Source organism: Fukomys damarensis, unplaced genomic scaffold (genome assembly GCF_012274545.1).
Source record: "Fukomys damarensis isolate Sample0158 unplaced genomic scaffold, DMR_v1.0_HiC HiC_scaffold_19, whole genome shotgun sequence".
Classification (NCBI taxonomy): Eukaryota; Metazoa; Chordata; class Mammalia; order Rodentia; family Bathyergidae; genus Fukomys; species Fukomys damarensis.
The window spans coordinates 3,654,839-3,669,796 of NW_022900931.1; the positions used below are offsets into that span (position 1 = coordinate 3,654,839).

Below are 14,958 nucleotides of genomic sequence, written 5' to 3' on the forward strand. Positions count from 1 at the left end.
GGAAACAACGCTTTGAATTGTTTTCCCATATATGTGAACATGTTGCTGAAATTATCAGAACCTTGGACAGCACTTCGAGGGCTTTTCCTGATCAGAGGAATGGTTTTCTTTTAGGTCTGAGTCTTAAGGTCTTCCTCAATCACTCTGCACTTAAAAATTCTGTTTTAAGTCAACTGCTTCTCATATAAAAATTGAATAGGGCTGGGGATTTAGCTCAGCAGTTCGGTGGCCTGCCTTGCAAGCGCAAGGACCTGAGTTCGATCCCCGGTACCACAAAAAATAAATAAATAAATAAAAATTGAGTATGTGCAGAACTTGCTGATGATGGCAAGTACTCTTTTTTTTTTTTTTAATTCCTCCTGAAGCAGTTTGAAACAAAAGATTTCACTCAATGACAGAAATTAAAGATGGTTAAGAAGTCATTCGAATAAGATTAAATACAGGGGGCGCTATCAGAGTAGCAGATGAGTGGCTTAAAAAAGGAATGGCGGTAGACACATGCACGTACAACCTTAATTTTTTTTTCTTTTTTTTTTGGGCGGGTACCGGGGATTGAGCTCTGGACCTTGGGCTTGCAAGGCAGGCAGTGGAACCACTGAGCTCAGTCCCTGGCAACCTTAATTTTTGATTTAAAGTTTGCTAACTGGTAGCTCACCCAGCACCTCAATGACTTCTCCATATCCCATTTTGCAAACAAACTTATCTTAGTAGTTCCCCAAACCCCACGGACAGATAGTAAAGTACTGACCAAAAATGTGCCCCTGGATATTAGCTTCTAAATAACCGCCGCTTATCATATGTATTACTGTGGACCTAACAGTACAGTAATAAAATGATGAAAATAAATACTCCTGAAGCCTTCTCCATAGTTACAGCATTATACAATAACCATTCTGCAAATGCTTGCTACCAAGCTGAGGGCCTTTCTTCTCCACCTTTTAAAGCAAAGCAGGCCAAAAGCTTTGTTGGTTTGCTCTCGATGACAATACGGTCACAAAACTCACTGTGACCGTTCTGTCTCTTTACAATTTTACAAGGCTGGCCTGCTTTCTTCCCTTCTGAATGCCCGATTGAGGCGGTGACTTAACCCTCTGCAGCGTGTACAGCACGGTTCCCAGGAGCTCTGGGCCGCCGCGGGAGCACAGGCGAGCTGTTGTGCTCAAGAATCCGTCTCCCTAGGGAATCAAAAGCAGCCACAATGCAGTCACCAGCATGTTTTCACCATGCAAGCCCCGCGTTTCCTATTAGAGAACACGCAGCCACACCCCACTCTGCGTTCTCACAAGGCTCCCTTTTATCGGTGTGTGTTTGTTATTATACGGCTCACAGCGACGTGTTTGTGTGATTCTGCTGGTGTGCACACATCCATTGAGCGAGGAGAAAAGAATGTCTATTGCAAACTTGTTAAGAGGAAAAAGGGACTCCCACAGCTCTGCCTTTGGCTAGGCTTCTATGGAAAGGAGGATTTTAACTCCTCATGCACCAGAACACCACGATCTCTTGGCGTATCTTACATTTTATATGGGTTCTTGCAGAGAAAATGTCACAAACAAGAGGGGCAAATGGTATTTCACAGAGTGCTACAACCCTAGAAGCTGCCAGTTCCTCACAGTTACAAGGAGCTCACTGGACAGTGTACGGGAAAGCTGTTATTTCCCTCTCAACAGGGTTAGGCTGTTTTACAAAGTGAGTTTAACATGCCTACAAAGAAACTCGGAAGCATTTCATTTTAGAAGCATTTATTTTAGCTTGTAAAACTTTTGGTCGGGTCTCCACTGCTCTTGTTTTGGAAATTTCAACACGGGAGTTACAAATCTCTGAATCGACTGGTCTCATGCTAGGCGATCATGGCACTAGAAACTCTCACTGGAGTTTTGCAATTTTATTGGCCATCCGAGCTGTTACAAAGAGTTAGTGCCCCTCTAATCTAGTTCCACTTCTGATGGGAGGCGAAACAGAGACAGACAGATAGGAAGCTAGACATTGAGCGGTAGTAGAAATATGTTTCCCTCTGTAAGAAGGGCATGAAGGTCAGTACGGTGCAGGCATTCCCCTTTAGCCAGACTGGGTGGAGTTCTCATTCCGGGATGACTTGGGATGGGAAGAGTTAAGTGGCCACAAGTCCTCACCCCTCTCACTCCCGGACATTCCAGAGGACAGGGCTCATTGACAGCACAGCACCTAACATGAAGAGGGTGGGTTCTCGAACTAATTAACTGGAAATGAGTCTTGTCAATGTTTTGGAAAGGCAGAAGGGGTGAAAAGAGCCTGCTAGAATTAATCACAGTGAGAAACTACTTCAACTGGCTGCCAGCATTCAGAAAACCTAACACGCAGAGGCGAGGTGAAGGAGTGAGGCTGACTTCCATCTGAAATGACGCACAGAATGCAAGCAGACGGCCCAGTCTCTGACAAACGAGGGCTGTGCCCGCCCAGAGGAGATTTATTATCTGCCACGTTAAGTATGGCCTACGACTCAAATGCACACTGTATCCAGGGGACAAAGGCACACCAGACAGTTACACTGAATGCACAGAAAGAAAGCACAGCTCGGCACTTCCACTTACAGCTCACACACACTGAGCTCTATTACCTAAAGGGTGCAGAGGTTCCTGGATGTGGACTTGGACATCTTCAAACACTTGCAATCTCACATACTGCGAGGATGAAAATTCCGTGAAACAGATTCTGAGATAAAGTTTGGATGGAGAGTTCAGTCACTAAAAAGAAAAAGAAAGAAACACAATAAAAAATGTATGTGTATGTATATGTGTGTGTCTGTGTGTGTATATATGAGAATCATCAGATAAAAGGTAAACATGCAGAACTCTGAACAATGATCACACAGAACTAGCCGAAACCTGAAACAGCACATCCAATGTCATACAAGGGGTTTTATGTTCCTTTAATGGCAATTAGCTATCTTTGAAAGAAAACCTAATTTCTGTCAGAAATGTACTTTTAGACCGTGCTGTAATTTTTTTCTGTGGCAGTACTGGGAATTGAACCCATGGCCTTGCACATGTTAGGCAAACACTCTTCCACTGAGCCACATTCTCAGCTCTTTTTATTTTCTATCGTGAGACAAGGTCCCATCAAGTTCCCTAAGCTAGCCTCAAACTTTGGATCCTCCTACTTCAGCCTGCTCAGCAGCGGGGCTTACAGGTGCGCACCACTTATCCCCAGCTTAGACAGTGGTTACACTTTGACGGGCTTTTTCTATTTCTCCCCCAGAAAGAGCTTGACATTTTAACTCTCTGAAGAAAGTGGCAATATAAGCCTGAACAAAATGCCATTCACAACCCTCTTCAGGGTTCTCTTGGGTGACATTTTCCTGTGCTGTCACAAGACAGGACACAGGATGTGGGAACAGCCCTGTGACCGAACACAGGACAGCACACACGAGGACACCTACCGAAGTGGGGGGGTCACGAGTGGACTTCAGGATCAGCTTCTCACCCCTCTTTTCAACTTCAAACCCCATCTTCTTTAGCAGGGAGGCATCTGCCAAGCCTTGGTCCTCCAGCTTGGCGATCAGATCCTGGTTTTGGCTGTTGTCCTCGGTAAGGTTGCGGATGGCGTACACCGCCCACTGGGTCAGGACTGGACCCGAGTGAAGGAATCTCAACTGCACACGGGTATGACCAGGATAGATGGGGGCCGGGAGGCACAGAGACACTGACGATCCACAACTACTGGCAAAGTTTCCCAGAGCGTATGCTGCAAACATGTGTCCAAAGTGGACAAAATGAAAAAGATGACACGTGTGTCCAGCAAGGATGGTGCCTGGCGGGTGACAGCTGAAGCAGCTCCTTCAGGGTCCCGTGAGTGAATGAATGAGTGAATGAGGACGTACAGGACGAGAGCAGTGAGCACCGGGTTTATGGACGCAGGACCACAAGGGTCCGTGTGCATAGTGCATGCTCTTGCTCTCATCGGCAGTTACGCTGAGTCACCAGGGAAAGGGGTCCTCAGACCTGATCCCAAAGACGCTGAGTCACAGACAGGAAACTGTTCTGTTTCAAGGAAGAAAGGTTTCCCAGGAGTCATCGTGGCATCTCCCTTATTCAGTGTCTGAGAGATGAAGCTAGAAGGCCTTTGAAGGCTTTTAATACTCAGGCTTTGGAAAGAGTGTGACACTTGCTGCCTACCTGTGCCCGGCCCTCACCTGAAACGTCCTGCTCATTGTCCTGCATCTCTGACCGCAGAAGGCCAGGAAGACTAGGACAGTGTTGCTGCATTATTTACTGAGGAATCGGGATTAGGTGCTAGGAGCCGTGGGGCCCTTGGGAAATCATCAAGAGCTACCGCCTACTCTTCCAACAAAGGATCTCATGAAAATGGTTAGAAGGACCCATGTTAACAGCGGGAACCAGGGCACCTAAGAGACCACTGAGGATGAGCCTGGGGGCCTGTGCTCCGGTCTGGAGGGAACGACAGGGCTGAGGGTGAGATACCTGTAAACAGTTCTTCCAGAAAAAGCAGTCTCCCTGCCTGTGGCCAGAGGCATCAAGAAAAGAAAGTCCTGGGCCAGGGATTTAGCTCAGTGGTTCTGAAAAGAAGACAGGAGGGGAGGGGAGGGGAGGAGAGGAAAAGAAAAGTCCTTTCCCCAGTTGACGACAGGAGGTACCCACTTGGACACTGCCACAGCCAAAGGTATCAGATCTATTGCTAAAGACCTTCTGATCTTCCTGGAGCGCCAGCCCCATGGCAAGGACTGGTTCTGAGACACTCACTTCTCTAGCCTACGACAAGCCAGTCATAAAGCTGCTGGATCTTTCTTACAGTATTTGGAAGAGATAATGAATTAAATTGGTTTATAAAATCTGGGTCAGAAAGCTCACAGAAAGCAGTAGAAATGAAATTTCCACTAAAGTCAGACAGTTGAAACATCAAAAGTGGGGGCAGCAGTATAGCCAGGGGGGTTTGGAGGGTTTTGAAAAGACTTCTCCATTCTAGCCCCTGAAATGCACCCCAAGCTGGTCCGCAATGCCGCTCTCCTGGATGTCTGTGGAGATGCCCTGTGGCCCTGATCATGGCCCAGCCCCACCTGCCTGTCCGAGCTCCTCCAACCAGGGGGGCACAACATGGGCTCATGTGTCTATGGGGCCTTGGGGCCTGGACACAGGGCCTGTGCCAGAAGAGGCCCAACCAGTGACCACTGAGTGAATGACCCGCCTGGTCTTTGAAGGTTTATCACTGAAACCACTCGTGTGTATAAATGACTGGCCTTGCCCAGATGGCCAAGGAAAGGGACTGTCTGCCCAACGGATGCTGACTCCACACTGAGTCACCGATGGTGGGGACGGACTTTCTCATCTGGCCATTTGTCTGTCACCCTTCGTGACAAAGCCCAGGTCCTTTCTAACTCTGTGTTTCCTTTGCAGAGGCACAATCCATACAAATGTTCAGATGTGCAAAGGCTCAGAGTGAATATTCCCCTTCTTTCCAGTTACCAAACCTCTACTTTGTGTCAGTACAGACAACAAAAGTGATGCTCCTAGGCATCAGGTGCTCCCAACACATGGGCTGGATTCACAACCGGGAGTAACAATTTGCCACAACTGTTTTCACATAGGATGACACTATCACCAACTTCATTTTCTTGCTTTTTGCAGAAAAAGGGGGGGCAGTGACTATGAGAAGTGACCGAGAGATCTCACTACAGTGTGAGTTCCCCCACACCAAGCCTGACACATCTCTTGCCAGGGGCTCATCGCTGCTCACACCGATGGGCTGCCTGCCACACCAAGTGCCTGGCAGACAGCACCCACTGCCTCCTTTCTCCCAGCTGAGGTTCGCTGTGCCTGCTGCCAGTTTCCAAAACGTTAGCCCATTGCACTTTACCTGTTTGCCTGTATGTGTGAGAGCCCCAAGGGCAGGAGCTGTACTGAGTGTGTTTTCATATCCCCAGTCCCCACCCAGTCCACTTCCCAGTACCCAATGCCAAGTTCAGTATGAACTGTTGAAATCACGTTAAGTGGTGACTGCTTGTTTGTGTTTGCCTGCCCTGATGACTGAACTTCTCATAACACAGCTGGTGTCTTATTCATCTGTCTGTCCTGTAGCCTAGTGTGGTGCTGGACACAGGCAAGTGTGCCCTGCGGGTAGAGGCACAGTGGCACCGCAAGGACCCACACAAGCTGCATTTGCTGTTTTCTATGGTTTCCTGATTCAAGGCTTCGCAGAGTTGAGAGAATAAGGGAAAGTAAATCAACATGAGCACAACCCAGGCCAGGAAACCGGACCAGAGCATCAGAAATCAAACAGGAGAATTATCACATGAACGGGGTGAAAGGGTGATTTTAATCTTGCACATCTCAAGCAGAGGCACGGGGAATTTTTCTATTGTGTTTTGTGAAAATACCATCAATGTGGTATTTTATTATCGATTCATCCTCAAAATGTTCGGTGGCTGATTTCTGCAGAAAAGACTGGCATGACGCCTGTTATCTCTGATGGGGGAAAGGAGCCCAGAGAAACAAGACTGAGGAAACAGCCACCTGGAGGTGAGGGGCTCCTCGCAGCTGGATCTTCTGGCAAATGTCTCAGGACCAGTGATTTCACAGACGCAACACTGAAGCCTGAGAAGAGGCCTTCTTACCTACTTCCAAAGTCGGCAATTCAAGTACAGAGAGAGGGGAGATGCAGGAAGAGGAGAGGCTGGGAGCCCGCTCCTCAGCACCTTGAAAAGCAGAAGTGAACGGCAGCAAAGAGCAGCCCTTGTCACTGAAGTGGACATTTAACACTTGTGCCTGTCATCAGCGGTCCCGAGGAGGACTCTGAGCAGCCAGTCTGGGAGCTGCCACAGGAAGTACCCTGCTCGCCCAGCCCAGGTAAACCCTGATGGCACGGGTCATCCACCCAAGATGTACCAGGGCTGCTCAGGGGGCCTGCTTACCCCAACATCCAGTGAGAAATTTGGGCACCACTGTCCAGGGTTTCCGATTCAATAGTAAGTACAAAATCAAACTTTTATGGTTATTCCTTTCAAAACAAACTTTTTAAAAATCAAGGTTATTATTTTTGTCGGGTGTTAAGCTCTAGCTCTTACTCTGGAACTTAACTTTTAAAACTAATACAGAAAGACATAAAAATTGCCCACATCTATAGGGTTCTGTAAGGCTCTCCTATCCATGTACACTGTCTGATGTTTAGATCCAGGCAAACATACCCACCTCCCCACACACTTGCCCTTTATTTAGAATTCAGAGCTCTTCCCTTGGCTCTCTGAAACACGCCGTGTCACCGCTATCTACGGTCACCGTCCCATGGGACAGCAGACCACAATGTCTCACTCCCGCCTAAGTACAACTTAGAAAAAAGTGCCCTTTCATAAACTCGAGTAGGAAGCAGGAACGCTGTGAGATACAGCCCAAGAATGTGTCTGATCCCAGCGCAGGTCATGAATATGCACAGCTCCTTGTTAGTGCGCTGTGAACGGGGGTGTGTGGGGGGGTGTTAGACTGGGCAGTGGGTGCAGACCTAGACCATCCGCAGTGTCACGAGGCAGATCAAAGCAAGTTCCAGTTAATATTCACATCGCTCCCTTGTTCCCTCTCTCAAGAGACAGTGAGCAGAAAGAGTGGGGGAGAAAATTAAACATCTTCCCAAGTCTCTAACCCTACTAACACTTGAAGTGCTTTATTGTACACAGATTTGGACAGAGGGCTCTGAGTGTTTCCATAGCTACTACAAGTAGAAGGCATAAGCCTATTTGTTGCAAAACTGCCCTGAAAGAACCTGCAATCAGTGCTGAGGGCTCCACGGGACTGGCCAGCTCCTCAGCAGACCCGCCGGTGTCATGACTGGGATCCCGGGGACCACAGGGCAGAAAGGGAGGAGCTGAGACACCCGTGCCCAAGCAGTGTATGTGAACCCACAAGGCGGGCGCAGGCGTCAGCACTGAGCCGCGGCCTTGGACCAGACAAGTGACCAGTGGTAGAACTGGGAAAATACAACCAACACAGAGCCGGCCAGCGGCTCTATGTGACAGATACAATACTGAAGAGCAGTCAGGCGAGTTAAGGGCAAAGCTGGAACTGTCTGATGAGAAAGACTTCGTCTAACACTGGACAACACCTTTCCACACAGCCTCAGGTTCTGGTGATGACCAGAGCGAGGCCCATGGCTGCCCAGGAGGTGAAAGGGGCCACACGTGCAAGTTGCACACACCAAAAATACTTTCAAATACAGCAATACCTGGATTCATGAACACTTCTGTTCGTTAACAATTCAGTTTGTGAACAGAAGCATTTGGCAAAAAGTTGCTTCCACTGGAGAACTCTGCATTGCGTAAGGAACACAAATATGGCCATCTACCCCAGAATCAAGGGAAAAATTATGTTTGTGAATGGAGGCACTGCTGTATTTCTTTCAGTTCTCACACATTTCAATGATGGGGGGTTCAAAGGAACAATACTAATTTGTGATAAATGAAAAGAAATCAATTCAAATTTCAATGTCTATAAATTTGTGTCACCTGCATGCCATCCGTGGCTGCTCTCAAGCAATGACAGCAGAGTTTGTGGCCGAGAAGAGACTGTGGCTGCAGAGCCAGAGAACATACTATGTGGTCCCTGTAGGAAGCCTGCCTACCCTGGCCAGGAATATGGAAAGTATCAAATGATGTTCGCTGAATAAACAAATAAATGAATTATTACAATACTGGGGGTGAGACACTATTTAAATGAAAACAGTTCGAACTGTTGAAAAACTTTTTCAAGATAGGAATGTGTATTTTCATGCTTACATATGTGAGTACTTCTGGGTAACACACACTCATTTTTGCTTCCAGCATATAGGGTTGAAAGTTATCTTTAGACAACAAACCCGTGAAAGCAAAGGGCAAGATGCTGTGAAACTTTCCAGGGTGGTGGGACCCTCAGGATGCTGGTCTGAGACGGGCAGCCATCAGAGGGAGCCTGCTCACTGGGCCTTTCCAAGCTGCCTGCCCTGCTCCTAAAGAAAAGATGAATGGTAAATACCTCTGCCACAGTTCAGTGAGAGCAGCAACTTCTCTGACCATGGTAAAACTGCAGATTTTTTCAGAGTATGAAGTAGTAGCCCAGTTTTAAAAGTGTTCTGAAAACCCCTTATATTAGTAAAAACCAAACATGCCAATTTTCATCATGCAAAGAAGAAACAAGTGAGGTGGTGGCCCTGGACCAAAGCAAAGGGAGGAGCCCTGGCCACTCTCCAAGCACAGGATCTGTCCATGCAGAGGAAAGGGGGCGCCTCACGTAGGGATGCTCAGGGGCTCTGGCCTCAGGGCTGTGAGCAACAAGATTCACCCCAAGAGGTGGCCAAGAGGCCAAGGAGCCTGAGGGGTCCCCGATGGGAAATCTTTTGCTTTCAGCTCAGGAGGTGTTTCCTGGTTATTTGATTTCCACTTTCATCTATTAACATTATCTTGGGTTAAGAGCATTCTTTCTGCCTGGTCCACACTCTGCCCTAGGGCTCAGAGGGACAGGCCCCACACAGCGCTCCCTGTGTGCAACACCTCTGCAAACCACCCCTGGGCTCTGGCTTCCTGCTCCAACGCCTGCCCGCATTGACACTGCTAGAGAAGCATCTCCAGATTTGTAAATCACAGGTCACGATGTGAAGAGCATCGTGCGACGCTTTTGCTTCACACAGGTTAGCAGAAGGGGCAGGACGTCAGTCTCTACTGGCAGAAACGGCATCCAGGAGTCACCACTGCGGTGCACGGCACTGTGCTTCTCGGGCCTCCGTGGAAACAGAATGTCCCACAAGCATCCGGAAGGCCCAGACAGAACTGTGTGTACACCCCTGTCTGTGAAGAAGCGGCTCTTCTGTCACGACGCAGTGCCTCGGGGAAGGGCGCAGGTGCCTCTGGAGGCTCCCCGTCTCCAGGCAGGGGCCCCCTGCCCTCCCCACCCTGCGATGTGCAGGGCGTGAAGGGGAAGCAGCCGCAGGCCGGCCCAGCGAGCAATGAGGTCACGGGAAGGTGGCCGGGCTCGCTCCGCCAGCACAGTCACCACACGCGCTTCCCACTCCAAAGCCGCTGTAGCCGTGGAGGCCGCGCTTGCAGGTACCTCACACCCACGGGCTTTGGTGGCCAAGGACCCTACGGCACCGAAACTAATTTTGCACACTGCGCGTTCTGGAATCACTTTACCAACCACTTCAAAGTGGCTCGTGGTAGACGCAGTCACAGTCTGGCACCCCTATCGCACTACAGGTTTCAGGATCAGAAACCACGAAGACCACTTCTGACCCAAACCACACGAAAGCACCCTGGCCGCCAAGTGGTTCCATTTGTGTTTGGGGCAGCGCTCCAGGGTCACATCTGAGCCTCTCTGGGGCCACTGCACGCAGCACGCTCGGCAGAGTAGCCGGCACGTGCACAGCACATGGCAGAGGCTTGGTCCCTGGAGCCTGCCAGGGGTGGCCTCTTCTAAGCACACCTGGTACCACTCGTCACTCGCACGGTGCCCTGCCTCGGACTCCTTCTGGAGTGTGTGCACCCCTGCCTCGGGCCTCTTACCTTATCTGTCACTGCCACCCCTGGCAGAAAAGCAGTAGGGACGGTTTCATCACCTGCCTGCTGGTGCCCGACTTCTGCCTCTCCGTAGGTCTTTGTGAGACCTGGCTTGGGGGTGTGTTTGGTGACCGCACGTGGACACACAGCACTACGGCAAAGTCAGCCTCCGTGCCTGCCGCGGGGACCATCTGCGAGGAGGACAGTAAGATTCTAGCACATGATAATCACATCCAAGTGAGATGAGAGCTGAACTTTCCGCCTGATGACAGTGGGATTTAAGAATGGAATGCAGGGGACACAAACTCCGGGACACGCAAGGCCAGGTAAAGAAGATGCTCTATGAAAGCAGTCAGCAGACAAGCTGGTCTGGCGGGAACTTCTGCCACTCTAAACACAGGCACAGCTTTACAGGGCGTCCCACCTGGGCCAGTAAGAGTGGGCCTGTCAGCAGGTCTGCACACAGTAACAACAGGAAAACAGTGTAATGAAAGCATGCTGGGCGGGGTGGAGCACACCTGTAACTGACTCTGAGGCCAAGGTGGGAGGACTGCTAGTTCGAGCTCAGCCTGAGCAATGTAGTAAGCCCGTCTCGAAATAAAATAAAAATGTAGCTCAGCATGAGGGCTTTGAGCTCAGTCTTCCATAGGACAAAACAAACACAACAAAAACAGCAGAGCTGTCACCCCCAGGGCAATGGCCTGGCACCAAGTATTCAGTCCCCCCCGCCCCCGCCGAAGCCCCTTGGTTGCCCTCATTCTACTAATGGGAAAAGACAGACACAGGAGGCTGAGTAACCTGTCCAGGGCCACACCGCGTGCAGTGAGGCACTGGGGCTGGGACGCACAGCCTGGCTCCACCACCTGCCCTTCCGCCCCCTGGACCAGGTGCTTCCAAGCTCGCTTCGTGCCCACAGTGGCTGGCATGAGACCTCCGGAGGGGATATAAAGCAGTCCTTCCTCCCACTACCCTTGCTACAGGTTTCTGTGCTGCCTAGAAGTCAAGGCAAGGAACAGCAGGATGTGTGATCCTGAAACAGGTCCCTTTTTCTCCAAAGAAATCCCACGTGACAAAACCAACCCTCAGCTACCAGCCGGAGTGTCTAGTTCTGCAAAACTCCTGTAGCACTAGCTACTATCTAACAGTTCAAAATGAAATGAAAATTGCAAGTAGAAAAGGTAAGTAATCCCATCTAAATTATAGGAGATTAGTGTTGCTCTAGCACTAATGACATTTCAGAATTAAGAAAGTATAGCCAAGGGTCAAAAGCAGTTCTGGGCCCGAGGATTAAATGAAGAACACAAATAACGAGGCGCTTCTGGCAGATTGCAGAGGTGACAAGACAGGGCAGGTGCTGACCAGCCTGGAGCGCTCCCGCCCCAGACACACGAGGGCCGGGCAGCTGGAACACTGTCCCTGCCCATGTCACTGGTTTGTGGGTGGCCTGCGCTGTGGGTCACCAGGCTGTGCAGTGGCTCTTCCCTGTCCCCTGCCCTCCCTGAGGCCTCTAGACCTGAACAGGCACACGTGGTATGTGCTTTACAGTGACCTCTGTGTGCAAGACAGACAAGGCGGGGTGCGCTGGCTGTCACTGGTGCCGTCTGCTTTCACTTCCAGCAGGACGAGTGACACAAGAGTGACAGGTGGCCTGGTCTCTTTCCCTGCGACACCTCTGGCTCATCCTCACCAGGGAGGCACACTCTTGCCTCCATCTCTGTAGGTGGACAACCATCCGCAGAAGTCTAGGACTTGCAATCAACTCCAGCAGTCCCTGGAGATAAAACCCACTGGAGACTATTCCAACGCCACGATGGCCTTGGCAGTGACATTAAGTTCTAAAAATTGGACCTCTCTGCTGCTTTTAAGATCTCTCCAAGGTACTGGTGTTTTTTCTTTTGGGGAGGGGGATTCATTCGATTATAGAAATGTCAATACTTTACCATGTTCTTCCTCTGCTCCACGGACAATATACCTCTGGATCCCTAAACTGAGAGTACAAAAAGGGATCTAGATATAAACAAAAGCTGAAACTTATCAATCACACATTCCAGTGCCTCGAGAATATAATCATGATGCAGGCATCCATTTAACAAACACAAAGACAAGTCTTTCCTTTTCTTCCTCATATATACTGTAGTAAGACACATACTAGCTGGGTGTGGTGGTACATACTTGTGACCCAAGCTACTAGGGAGGCTGAGGCAGGAGGGTTAAAAGGTCAAGGCTGGCTTGGACAACTCAGGAGACTTGTTTCAAAATAAAAAAAAGGGGCTGGGGTACAGCTCAGTGCTACAGCCGACCATACGCCAGTACTGCAAATATAAACAAACAGTACAACACACACCACTTCTAATCGGTGCTAGTGAATGCCTTCATGGTATTACACACCCTTCACCACCATCTAGCTCTTAACTTTTTGCATCTGGTAAGCACTACTCTCCCACTTTTAAATAGTGAAAGGTTTAAGTTCATTATTCACTTCTTTTGTATGGGTTTTTCATTTGTGGTTTTCATGGGGATCACTTTTAACACTCTAAGACTATAATTCTAATCTGAATTTATACCAGTTTAGATTCATTGACACATAATAACTCTAAGTCTGCTCCTTTCTAGCTTTGTCCTCAATCTTTTTGTTTTTTCCCCCTCCTTTCAGTTGTTAATGTCACAAAATTACACTGGGTTCCACTAAACAAACTGTTAATTATTTTAAATGCATTTGTCTCTTCAATTAGGTAGAAAACAAAATGCAGAATTAGAACCCATGTGACAATAATGCCAGCTTTTCAAATTGCCCTTCCATTTACCATTATTGAGATAACAATTTCTCCATATAGCATTTAAGTCTCAGTCTAGTGAGCTGTCACTTCAGCCTGCTGTGATCCCTCAAGCCTTTCTCTTAGGACAGGGCAGCAGGAAGAAATTGCCTAAGCTTTTGTTTGTCTGTGAATGTCTTAATTTCTTCCTCACATTTGAAGAAATGTTGAGATAGATAAAGGATTCCTGGCTAACATTTCTTTTTTTTTCTTCCTATTTTAGCATGTTGAACAGAGCAGCCCATTGCCTACTGGTCTACACAATTCTTTCTGATGAGAAATCTACGATAATCTTATTGATGCATTTAAGATTCTCTCTTTGTCTTTCAAGAGCCTTGATTATAAAGTGTCTCAATGTGGTGGTTCATCTTGACTGTTGCCTTGACTAGCTTAAGAGACACCTAGGAGATAAGGAAAGGACATTTCTGGGTATGTGTGGGTGGGCCACAGGGGAACGGCTTTAGGGACTCTATCTGGTCCCTGACCCCTTCCCTTGTTCTCTCCTTCCTGGCTGCCATGAGGTGAGCAGCTTTCCTCCAGGCCCTTCTTCCACAGTGTTTCGGCCTTGAAGCCGTCCCATGGACTGAACCCTCTGCAACCATGAGCCACAAAAACCTTTCCTCCTCTAAGTTGTGTCTGTCAAGCATTTGGTCCCAGAACAGAAAACGGACTGATAGACTCAATGTGGGTTTCTGAGTTCATCTTACTTGGAGTCCATTGAGCTCATTAAGCATTTACATTCAAGTCATTCTTATCAAATCTGGGGAGTTTTCAGCCAATGTTTCTTTATTCTATCTGCCTCTTTTTCCTTTTCCCTCCTGCACTCCAGTCATGCATATGGGTTGGCCTGATGGTTCCCACTTATGCTGTAGTCACTTCTCTTGAATTTCCTTTCTCTTTCTCAGACTTGAGAATTTCCACTGTCCTATCTTCAAGTTCACTGCTTCTTTATTTTTTTTTTGGGGGGGTGAGGTAGTGGGGATCGAACTTAGGACCTTGTGCTTGCAGGGCTCGCACAGCATCACTGAGTTAAATCCCCAGCCCAATTCAGTGATTCTTGTTTCATCTCTTATCTGCATTTAAAATCCCTCTAGTGAGTTTATTCCAGGTATTATACCTTCCAGCTCTAGAATTCCCTTTTTGTTTCTGACATCTCTTTTCATTCCTATATTATTTTCTTGCCTTTCTTCAAATGTTCCCTCAGTTCTCTGAGTAGCTTTTAGATACCTGTTTTTAAGTTTTAGACCAGCAGTTCATTCATCCCCAAAACCAAATGCCACCATGGGCTGGGAGCAGGGCGACCTCTCAGTGATGGCTGGGCTTGCAAGTCACACTGGCAATTCCTGCTGCCGTGGGTCAGGTCTGTTGTCTCTACCTCACAGATCTCCAGTCTGAGGAATGGTCAGAGTTGGAAAGGTGAGCACATGTGAAAGTTAGCTTGCATTTTCTAGATTTCAAAGTACTACCCAGTGAAAGGAGAATGAATGTGTAAAAAAGGACAAGAAAACCCAAAGCAATCAGAGGCTTCCCTTTCTCCCCAGCAACCACATCTTGCTCTGCAGGGGACAGTCAACTCCAGTTAGAAAAGTGGGACTCAATTTCCTTCAAGTTCTTCAGAGTCCAGCGCATTTGTCAGAGACA

General features: G+C 48.4%; 1 protein-coding gene across 1 annotated transcript in view; it reads right to left on the reverse strand.

Moving 5' to 3' along the window:
* Positions 1-1,781: 1,781 nt before the first annotated feature.
* Positions 1,782-14,958, reverse strand: part of Atxn10 (ataxin 10) — a 129,552-nt gene continuing 116,375 nt past the window's right edge. Inside the window, exons 11-12 of the mRNA XM_010634493.1 lie at positions 3,416-3,603; positions 1,782-2,720 (exon numbers count right to left, since the gene is read on the reverse strand). Of these exons, the coding sequence (XP_010632795.1) occupies positions 2,718-2,720; positions 3,416-3,603 (191 nt within the window). The 3' untranslated portion in view covers positions 1,782-2,717. The remainder of the gene's footprint in view (positions 2,721-3,415; positions 3,604-14,958) is intronic.